This window comes from Melopsittacus undulatus, chromosome 5 (assembly GCF_012275295.1).
Source record: "Melopsittacus undulatus isolate bMelUnd1 chromosome 5, bMelUnd1.mat.Z, whole genome shotgun sequence".
Taxonomy (NCBI): Eukaryota; Metazoa; Chordata; class Aves; order Psittaciformes; family Psittaculidae; genus Melopsittacus; species Melopsittacus undulatus.
Genome location: NC_047531.1, coordinates 48467006 through 48478808, shown reverse-complemented (window position 1 = coordinate 48478808; position 11803 = coordinate 48467006). Strand labels below are relative to the sequence as shown.

The 11803-nt window shown below is 43.5% G+C and overlaps 1 protein-coding gene across 1 annotated transcript; it reads right to left on the bottom strand.

The window, feature by feature from the left end:
• Window positions 1-338: 338 nt before the first annotated feature.
• Window positions 339-10694, bottom strand: RTCB (RNA 2',3'-cyclic phosphate and 5'-OH ligase). Its single transcript, XM_005150416.2, has 12 exons — window positions 10520-10694; window positions 10343-10421; window positions 9565-9632; window positions 8460-8559; window positions 7098-7254; window positions 6320-6476; window positions 5036-5195; window positions 4540-4715; window positions 3756-3944; window positions 3161-3271; window positions 2367-2486; window positions 339-1410 (listed from the first exon to the last, which is right to left on the bottom strand). The coding sequence occupies exons 1-12, from the start codon at window positions 10610-10612 to the stop codon at window positions 1303-1305; spliced, it is 1518 nt and encodes a 505-aa protein (XP_005150473.1). The 5' UTR covers window positions 10613-10694; the 3' UTR covers window positions 339-1302.
• Window positions 10695-11803: the final 1109 nt, after the last annotated feature.

Here is an 11803-nt window from a genome sequence, read left to right as displayed (position 1 = left end):
CAGGGCTCCACTCCTGCTTTCAGGCTTTATCTTCCTCCAGCTGCCCTCTTGTGTCTGCATATAGACTTACAGGCAAGCCTCATCCCCTCTCCAGTGAGGTGGACCCAGCAGGCCCCAAGGAAGACAAATCGTAGCCATCATAAGCTTGTCATAACCAAGCTGAGAAAAAAGTATTGTGTTGCCCTTCTCTTATAACCTGCAAGCAGTTATGCCCTCTGCACGTTTCTTTGCAAGATCCATCAGCTGAAGTCACAACATGATGGGTTTCAAGCTCACCTACGTACTTAAAAGTGGAAAACAGACATTTTAGCCACAGAACAAACATGACAAAGAAACACTGCTGTGTCCATCTTCCCATTTTATTTGTAAACTCCAAAATCATACAGTGGGAATGATCAGCTTCCCCTCAAGTCTTGGTTAATGAAAGCAAAAGAAACATCAGAAGTTACATCATACTGTGTGCCTGAACCTGCAATTGGACTTTAGGATACAGTGAGCAATATTATCCAACCCAACTTTTACATAAAAACTTGCAAAATGTTGGATTAGCACATCTACAATTGTGAAGTCACAACTTTGGGAAAACAAAACTTCCCAAAGCAACATACTCAGTCCTACTGTCATTTCCAGAAAGACCGTGGAACACCTTCTTGTACTGAGCCAAGTACACCAGGTGCTGTGTTAAATGGGAGAGGGTGAAGGCAGAGGGAAGGACTGTGCCTGGAGCCTAGCTAGTCCCTCTCAACCCAAGCAGAAGACCACTCCCAACTCCAGATTTCTTACCCATTTGCCACAAAACATGGAACAATAGAGACGATGCATAAAGGTATCTGCAAACAGAGCTACCTCTCCCTCCCCAGGAGTACTATACCCTGCCTAACAGAGTACTTCCGTATGCTGAAAAGAGCATCAGGCACTCAGGTGTGGAGACAGCAGGTCTGGTTTGTATCCTATCTTCACTGATGGAGGTGATCTTGCAGCACAGCAATTAGTGACAACTCAGGCAAGCCTGAAGTCTTGCCTGTGGAATCATCAGGCAAATAGAGGAGGAACTGCATATAAAAACCAAGACTTACTTATTTCTTTGCCCTTTCCTCACAAGAAAAGAACACTGTACAAGGAGGGGGCCATTAATTATGCCTAGGAGTGGTTTAAAATAGGGGTATCCTCAACTGTTGTTTCCAGAACTGGGCTGTGATATCTGAGTGTCCTACAGAGTCCAAGAGGTGTGGGAAGATGATGGTTCTAGTCAGTTTTGTAAGGCCTGGAGATGTCAGTGAGTTTCTGATGCCTTGACAGTTTCTAACCTTTTATAACAGCAATAGGTCTCAGTTTAATGGCTTTTTTGCTGATGCCAGCTGCATGGCAGGTATTAACCACATCTGTCACATTCTTATAAGACTCTGGTGCCTGGAGGAGGAAGAGAGAAGGGAATAAAACAAAGGACAAAACTATTAACAACCCAAAGTCACAGGAAGCTAGATGTAGGCTTTTGACAGCCCCTCTTCACAAAAATAGAGTCAGATGTATTGAGGTGAACAGATTTGAGAATCTGGCTGCCTTACATATCTGAGAAATCTGTGAGATGCTTAGGTTTCCAAATAAGCTTTCACCATATTTCAAACAAAATACTAGCTATGCTGGTTCACCTTTCCCTATATTCTCAGATAATACAGTCCACTAGCATGTGAGAATGCCAGGCCTCATTATCTGGCAGGAACTGACTCCAACTTCCTCCTTACAGATAGCCTTTAATATTTATCTTCACTGTCCCTTAGTGATAGGAATCAGGGCTCCCCCTCCAGCATTTTGACAGGGAAGCTGCTCTTAAATAGAGACTTTAACACCAACAGTGCTAATAGTGTACTTCCAAATGATTAACACGCTTCTATGAATGAGGTTATGAACAGAAAAGACATTCTGTAGAGGAACTGGAAGTCATAATATTCAAAGTATATAGCATTTAGAGTTCTTTTCTTCTTGACCAAATACAGAAACTCATCTTAAGAGAGGCAGATCTCTTATAACTATTTTCATGATGCTCACACAAAGGCTTCTCAGGGTCAGTTAGTAATTACCCTACTGGCAGACAGAAGAGGAAAAAGACATACCCCCAAAACCTGTCAAACAGCCATCTCCCATTTGAGGTCTCTCTCCCAGAGACCTCGCCGATCAAAATCCATTTCAGCAGGATTTTAAGGACAGGGAATATACTTCACCTTATTTTCAAAAAGTTAAACAGCTCAAGCTCTGTATTTAGGGTACTAGCAATCACATAGCCCTGCTAAAAAATGGGTAAGGGATGGGCATTTAGCTAAAGAGCAAGACCCCCTTTTTCCTCTTAGATAATGAAGTATTAAACTCACTTCCTCCATGACCAGTTTGGGAGAAGCCACACGGATGGCAATGCCCATGTCAGCCAGCTTGTCCAATACATCCTGGAAGTCCAAGTTACGTCGAGATTTGGCTCGAGACAGTGCGCGACCCTAAGACAGCAATTTTGTTAGTTACAATTGTTTTTAGTGGTTTGCAAAACCAGAACTCTTTCTTATTAAAAAACCCCATGATTACATTATAAGTAAGCACAGAATGGCTGAAAGCATAGACCACAGTAAGCCACAAACCAAGAAATTAATTTAGACTTTAGGTGATGGGCTCCTGCAAAATCACGCATCTGGTATGATGGCTAGGAAAGCTCCATGTATATAACATACTAGTCTGCAAGTATCTTTCTACCTACACCACTTGGCAGACAGTGTTCAGAAGTCAAAATCTTACTTGAAGCTACTTCTCTTCCTCAGTCATCCTCTCACACTGTAAATTGTAGGAAAGGAAATAACTTATCCTAACTACTGAGGAGTTTTATATGGTCAGCCTCAGCACAGTTAACCCTTCTTATTAGCTCACAGATACCAGAATTTGGTAAAAGGAGCTCCCCACATCTTCATCCTATCATTTGCCTTGCCCCATACATTTTCTGCAGGAGTAGTCAAAACTACTCAGTAACATAAAGGACTTCCAGCCTGCAGTCCTCCTGGGCTGGGATTACTGTGGCAGGAGTATGACCAAAGGATGAATCACATATTGGATGACCCTTGAATAACCCTGTTCTCTGAATGATAGTCCCATTCCAATCCCTTCCTATCACTTTTTGACTTACAGCTCCATGGCAAGTAGTTCCAAAGGTCTCAGTCATGCCTTGCTCTGTGCCAGTAAGAACATAGCTACAGGTGCCCATAGTCCCGCCGATCAAAACAGGCTGACCAGTCAGCTGTGGATGCAAAGTTTTTAAGTCACAAGAAAAAGCCTTAAACTCATTCCTAATAAAAGTCTGAAAGAAACCATATCTCCAGAAAAGGAAGTCAGATTCACATTGCACCAGAGCATCCATGCTTGCCTTGGGTGGTTGGTATCAAGGATTCTGGAGAACTAACTGCATTGAAAGATGCAGACCAGCAGATCAAAAGACCTGTGTCCAACAGAAAGACAAGGCAAATCACTGAAGCCTGCCCTAGGTATGAAACACTTCTTTCCCTTCATGATATTCCAGCCTTTGTGGGTGTGGAGCAGAAGAGAGAGCTCAGTGCCACAAAGATGTAACACAGACAAGCAGGATATTGCCATCCCACTAGGGTTCCAGCACTGTTAGCTCAAAAAAGGAATTCACATCGTTAGATCTCCGTCAGGAACAGAGATGAACTGTCTCATCCATCCAGAACTGTCTTCCAATTTACTTCTCCCACAGTTAAACTTACTTGATAATCAACAGCAATAAGAGGATGGTGAGGAGGGAAGGCCCTGGTTGATCCCTTTCTGTGCACCAGCAGAGTCCGCTCCTTTCCATCCACTACATGTTGCTCTACTTTGGCAATGTTGTGAGACACATCATAGATAACATGCATATCAAGGTCGTCTGGGGTTGTGTTAAAGACTTTGGCAAAGGCCTAAAAAGAGAGCAAAACAGGATGTGAACTACAAAAAGATAACTGCTATGTATATGTGGAAGAGTTACAATCTGTTTAGAATTAAAAGGAAGAAATTTCCTTGAAAGTGTTTCATACGGTAAGTCAGTGACCTGAACATTTGGCATGGCACGTAAGAAACATCAGCTGAATTCAGCCAGAATGGCATTCAATACAACAAATGAGTGTGTGACAGAACTGGACTATCTAGATTGTTTATCTGCCCATTGCCAGTTTAATGCTGGAATTCAGCCAGATACTGACAAGATAAATTCCTGCAACTCTGAAAAGATGGCTTTAGCATCTTACAGTTTTCCTGTATCGTCTTCTTCCAGTTCAAAGCACTTTCAAAAATACTGCTCAAGGGGCTTCTGCAAGTGCAATCCAGTGATGCTGAGAGGATTCAGACAGATTGTAATGACTGGAGCTTTGTGTAAGTCTCCCCAGCAACCATAGTGTAAGAAGCACAAAAATTAAGAACACATTAAACACAGCAGCTGCTCTGTGTTCCGTATGCCTGGAATAAAGCAGGAGATGCATACCAAAATCTCTGCATCAGAGACAACTCTGGTCCTACCTGTCTTGTTAGAAAAGTCATAGAAGAGCGGTTGACCCAGGCATAGTTTCCTGCAGCTGCCATTCCCTTTAAGTAATCCTGCCCCTCTGGGGAAGAAATCCTGGCACATGCCAGCTGGCGATCATTCACTATGATTTTGTCCCGTTTCATAGCTTTTTCCATAGCCACCAATGCATCTGGGGAATAAACACAGTAAGACCAAGTGAATTCCTAATTTTGTTTCAATCTGTTGAGATGGATATCTATAATTTATATGCTAGAACTGAGCTCATCTGTCCAAAGGTCAAACCTATGGTGTCTTCTCAAATGCAAAAGCAAATCTGTGGCAGAACCTTATCAACTGTTTGCAAACAGACAACCCCTGTCAAGAAAATTCAGTGCAGACTCAGCAATTGCACTCTAAGAAATGCTTTTTGCTGCTGGAGTTTACTGTCAAGGACAAGATTATGCTGAAGAGTTTGCTTCTCTCCAGTTACCTATGCCAGTCAGATCATACCTGTAGCAACTTGGTGGCCCAGACCTCTGCTGCCACTGTGGATCATCACGCACACCTGCCCTTTGTGGTCAATGCCCATCTTCCTGGCAGCATATTCATTGTAAATGTCATCCACAACCTGGATCTCGGCATAATGATTTCCAGCTCCCAGGGTCCCCAACTGCCAACCACAACACATTGATTAGAAATGCTAGTAAAGCAGCCTCTGGGAGCAAAGGTGTGAGCTACAGGAATATGGGCAGCAGGGCAAATTTCTACAGAAAGGTTTTGATTTTAGAAGTTTTTCTAGGAAAAAAAAACCCACAAATCCCCATATAAACTGAAAGGAAGTAGAACACAGCAGCATCACCACTGTCCTCTTTGTTCAGATTTATAACTACTTTTACTGTTAGGAACAAGACAGTGATTAAACAGAAGGACCAGGATCTACAGCCTGTGCCACCACTTTTTTCCAATTTACTCACGCCTAGTTAAAAGATGGGAAGAGTACAGAGTACTGGGATTTTATCTTCAATTTGTATAGGCAAGGCAGGTATGTAGTCTTATCGTTGTGGAGCTGTAACTAAGTAAGTTACAATATCCTGTTAATTACGTACTTTGAACCTTTCAGTAGATTAAAGCAAGATATTCAATTTCCAACACCACATTTTTTCAACTCCGTAACAGATGATGTCCTGGGTTCATTTACTTGCAAGGCAAATGTGAAAACCAAGGATGGAAGATTACTGTCAGGTTAGAATGCTATAATCTTGGAGTACTACAGTTCATAAAATATGTCATATAAAAGAAAGCTTTACAAATGTAGCATTAGTATAGCCAGCTCAAAAGTGTCCCACACAGAGCAATGAGATATTATGTATAGAAATGAAATCCTGCCTTTGAACTGTAATTGAAAGTTACAGCTAGTTCTATTTATTATTATATCCTTCTTCGGCATGCTATTAACTTGCTAAGCAAACAAGAAGAAAAGTTGCAGAGTAACTTGCCCACTTCTTAAAAACAAAACTCCATCTGGATGGTGAAATGCCACTGAACATGAATTCTAGTCCCAGGTGTTTACTGATGAAACATAGCCTCAGGGACCTTGGGTACGTCCAGTACCATCTCCTCATGTTTAAGTTTTGTCTAGAATTACTCAGAAAGTGCTGCACCATCTCACCTTTCTCCCTACCCAGACATGCTAGACAGAATTTCAAGAAAAGACACAAAATTAGATTAACTACTTGCTAACCTTTATAATTAAACCCTGGGAGTCCTTACAGCCCTCCAGAAACACAGTATTACCTGAGGCAGGCCCCTCTTCTTTGCTCTTGAGGAGACCTTGTTGGGATCAGCCTGCAGCATCCTTCCATATTCCTCACAGTGCTCCTTGTCTTCTGCCCAGGCATAGCCCTCCCGGAGAGACCAGTCCACACCCATCTCTAGTGCCTCTTCCAAATCCCTGCAATTATTAAGCACTCACATAAGGTGGTTATCCTTGGATACACTTAAAACACCACTGCATATGGCCCTCATCAACCTGATGTAACATTGTTGTTAGACCTACCTTCAGAATTAGCTTTCCTTCATGCAAGGGTTTGGAAGGGTTTGGAAGAGATGACCTCAAGAGATCCCATCCAAATTAAATAGTTCTACGATTTTATGATGAGCCCCTAACTTCTAGTAAGAAGTTCAACTTCATGAAAAAGCTCTACAAATATATTAACTTCAGATGGGTCATTCCTTTCTCCTCTTTGTTGTGTGGGGAATAGCCTATTTTCTCTCTTATCCCTTTCAAAAAAATACCTTAAGGTTCATGAAGATTTTCTGTCAAAAGAAATAAGAACCTTTCAAGAACTTTTAGTTATTACAGGATTTTAAACGGGGGAATAAACACCCAACTTTGTGCACTAATGATTATAACAGTCCTCCCAGTGAAGCACATACGCAGAAAGACTGAAAAGAGTTTTTTGGAAAGAGAATTACTTTTTCTTTCTTAAAGTCTTCCACTGATGAATCTTTCATCAAAATAAACACGAGAGATGTCCCCTCCAGTAATGAGTGCACAAAGTCAGTCTCTTACTTGGCATTCATGGGGATGACACCTTTGGAGCCAACACCAACAGGAATGTGGTCAAACATAGCCTGGGCAAGCTGCTCTTTCACAGGCTGCACATCACTTTCATCCAAATTTGTACGCAGTAAGCGAACACCACAGTTGATGTCAAATCCGACACCACCTAGAAGCGTGGAAAAAGCCATAAGGTTAATAAAGAAAGTGTGCTGATGGTGAGCACTTGCTGAATATTCATCTTAAATCAGTGTCCCTCTGACAGAGAGCAGCACTGAACACTGTGATCTTACACATTCTTTTTGACACAATACTGGGGGAAAAAAAGCAGAACTGCAGTAAGCATCTTCTTAATAGAATTACGTGAAGCCTCAGATTTCAAGACAGCCAAAAATATAGTCTTGAAAAGAACTTGAAAACTTAAAAAACCCTCTGTTTTTCAGTCTTGAGCATATGCTCTGAAGACATAGCTGTACATTTACCTGCAGAGCTCTGCATCTACCAAGTTGCTCCAGCAAGCTGACAAGGTAGACACAATTATAAAATATGCTGCCCACAGAAAGTAGAGAGGATGTTCCTGTTCTTCTGCCTAAGGTCAGACCTGACAGATCTTAGCATGGCTCCCTGCTGTAAGATGTTCTCAAAAGCAAGTCCTTTTTGAATCTTCACTGGAATAATAATAACTACTTATAGTGATAAATACTTATAAGGAATATTAAATTTCAGTGCTTAGTGTTTTGCTTAACTCTTACTATTTAATAAAAATAAATACTGCAGGGCAAGACCTAATGTGAAAGAACACTCATGCCACCTTTAGCATGAAGGTTCTGGTATTAACTACTGTCAGAGGTGAGGATACCAGACTAAGAGATCTTGGGTTTAAGTCAATCAGAAACACTGGAACTGACTGAAGCAAACCTGAAACATGACTATCACATTTCGTAACAACCACAAAACCCTCTCCAGACCCAGGTGCTGATTAAAAAGGTGGACATATTTTAAAGTCACATTTTAAATCAAGAGTATAAATATTCTCAACAGAAGTTTTCAAACACTGCTCAAAGGAAATAATCAGTTTTTTTATCAACCTGGTGAAGCCCAAGTTGAAAGCCTTGTCCTCTCCATTCAAAACTGAGGGGTATCATGAGGCCAAGCCACAGACACAAGGGCCTAGTCTCTCTACACCTTTTAGATGTTTTCAGTGTAATCACATGCTCCATAAAGAATAAAGATTCTGAATGCAAGAATTAGGCATCTTTCAATTCCCCATATTTTTTTTTGCTTTGGTTCTGTATATGAAGACCTGCCATTTCAAAAAGTGTTTTTCCGCCATCCCAGATATTTCTCAGTGCAGATGAAGTCAGTCATCCTTACCTGGTGAAACCACTGCTTCAGGATCATTCATATCGAAGGCAGCCATGTTGCCAATGGCAAACCCATAGCCAGAGTGGACATCTGGAAGCCCTATCGATCTCTGAAAGAGAATGAAGGGAATTGTAAAGTTGTATGAAACTTTATGCTGCACAGTGTCACCTTGGTTATGTTTTGCGTTGTGGCACTGGTTGTCACATTAGTAGACAAATATACCAAAAAGACAATGGATGTTCAGATGTGGATGAAATAAACACATTAGTTCAGGTCAAGTAAGTATCTAAACTTTTGCAGTTACACAACAGCAGTTACAGTTGCAGAGTACAGATCTCACTCTGAAACAAACACCCAGTGGACAGTCATCTGAGAAGCCCTCTTGGCTCTGTTGACCAGATCTCAAGAAAATGTAAGGGGAACTTAAGCACTTAAATGTAGGAATTGTGATCTCAAGATGAATTCTAACCTAGCCTTTTCTTGGACTAAAGAGTCTTTGCATTAAAAATTTATGTAGGCAATATCTTACTGGTAGCATAAAGCAGAGACATAAAAGTGAGGATGAGTTCATCTTTACCAAGTTCCATCTGGAGGCATCTGCAATATTTAAATACTGCAAATGTAACAATGGAAAAGTTCAATGCTATGGAATGGAATCATAAAACAGTCAGCATTTTCTCTTCCTATTTGTCACTGAACAATGACCAAAGACTGCACCCTATAAGCAGGAAAAAGCCATCCTTTTCAGGATGATATCCTGAGAGGACAGGACAAGAAAAAAAATCCTTTTCAAGGAACCTTTTCATACTATTACTAATTAGAGAAAGTAAGAATATGATTCTACACAAGTCACAAGGATATCTAAACTTGCGAGGCTAGATTAGGATGCCACAAACAGCATTCCACAAACAAACGTAAAGCCCCAAATACACAGAAACCTGTCAGAAATTTGAACTTTTCAATGTATATTAAACAGTCACCATACAGTACTTTTCAGTGGGATATGTGCTTCTTTTGTCTATTCTTGCTATCACCAAGAAATCTCTTGGTTTGGAAATAAATCCCTGGCCAACAGAAACTGAAGAAAGAACAAATTTTAAGAGCAGTTACTCACGTGAACAATGCCGGGTAACGCAGCCACATTCCCAATCTGTTTCATAGCAGGCAAAAAGCCACCTGCACCTGAAAAAGAAGAAAAAAAATCCAAAAGGTAAGTAATTTGATGATTTACTGCAGTAATCACAATGGAGCACTTCATAAACAAGTTGCTCAAAACACTGGCAAGTCAGAAGTCAGCTACCAACAAGTATCGCAATCTGGCATAAAGCACCTACCATCATGCATGATCTGCAGCTTAATTAAATGAGGTATTACGCTAATGTGCTCTTGCTGTGTTAGTACCACTGCAGACTGATCTATGCTCACAAGAGAAGCCTGCTACCTGCCACACACTGTCAGTGCCATGGCAGCTGTCACATCTGGATCCAGCCCTGCACTTCAGCCCCACACAGAGCAGACAAGCCTAAGATATAGCCCCCACTAACGCAAATTCTGACAGCAGGCATTCAGGAATGCTCTGGAGCACAGAGAGCAACCACAAAGTCTGTGCCTATACATTTGATCGGAGCACACGATATGCCACAGCTGTAGGCGACATACTTGGCACGAAGTGGATGGCAAAGTGAGCGAACTCATTCCTGTTTGCTGTCACTCCACACATGCCACCTGGGACATACACCGGGCCCGCCCCGTTGTCCCTGCTACACTCTGGCTCCCTCAGGACCCACGGGCAGCTCGATGTGATCCCAGGCGCTCAGAGAGACCACAGCAAAGAGCATGCGAGTGTAGTCCCGGGGCAGAGGCCCCGCGCTCTCTCCTCCTACCACACTCACCTCCTCCGCGGCAGGCATTGCGCAGCTCCTCGAACATCAGCTTCTCCAGCGGGTCGTTCACGTAGAAAACACCCTCCACCTGCGGGGAGAGCTGTCAGGGATGGCGACCAGCACCAGGCCGGGACACCCCAACCGCTTCCCAGCCCCCCAGGGTTGGGTCCCCCCACCCCCACGCACATGCATGTTGGGCACGAAACCCTTCTTGATCCGCCAACAGTTCTTGTCGATCTTGTCCAGGTACTGCAGCTCATCATTGTAACTGCGGCTCATGGCGGCGCCTCTTCTACCAGCTGCTCCCAGTCAGCAATGCCACCACCACCGCGCCGAAGCACGAACGGACGGCGGCCGCCGAGGGTCAGCGCGGAGCGCAGCGGATGGGAGCCGCCGAGGGTCAAACTTCCTGCTGAGCTGTTGTCCTCCCGCGCCCCCTGGTGGGAACCGCCTTTGCTCGGGGGAGCCCGGTAAAGACTCGGGGTGCAGCCGTGGGGTCTCCGTGTCAGGGCAGGGACGCCCTAGGAGAAGCCGCCGCTTGCTGCATTCAACTCTGCAGCCTGCCCGATGCCGTCCCAGGCCGCCCGGCTTCCTCAAGCACTGTCACTCCTTCCGTGCGTGACTAGCACTATCTGGGAGAAGAGACCGACGCCCTAGGGCAGGGCAGTGTCAGCCTGCAGGTGGGTGGGTGGGCTTTGCTCAGCTATACTCAAGCAAAGCCTGTTCGCACCCCATCAGCAGTTGCGTTTGTCAGCATGACGGACTCCACTTTTCGCTGCTCAGTCCTGGCTTGAAAAGGACACCGGTTAAGGAGTGAGAGGCATGTGCCAGTGCACACATGGAGTTTTAGGTGGCTATGGAAGGGTGGGTTGCCATGCTGGTGGCACTGTTCCGGAGGTCACCGTGTGCAGGTGATGCCCTTTGGAGAGTTATGACTGTGATGGGGATGAGGTCAGAGCCTGCTCACCTAAGGTTTACTCATGTGCAATGTGAAGGGGGGACTGTTGTCTTAGGTGGGTAGCGCTTTGTGTTATTGCCTTGCAGGATGGGCCACCACCCAGCTTTGGGGTGCTGATCATGTGAGGCCTGGAGCTGACTTCATCTTGCTTTGGTTCTCCAACATGTCCTTGCTACTGCAGGGCTGTACCATCATTCTTCTGACATTTATTAGAGAGAGAACATTTATCGTGGTCTCCACATCATGGAGAAAAGACCTTGGAGTTCTGAGACATTTTGGGAATCATTACTCAAAGGAAAGAGAAACTGTGCCACATGGAGCCATAAACCAACCTTTCCCCAGCTATCTAAAAGCAACTAGTCCTTGGCCTTGGGGTAAATATAGCTGGTCAGGGATACAGTGACAATTTTTGTGTGGTCTTAATAGTATTTGTTAGCAAACTTGCTTAAAAAAGCCTCACCTCTCACTGTGCCACAAACGGAAATAAATATTAACTCAAGGTCACTCTTCTG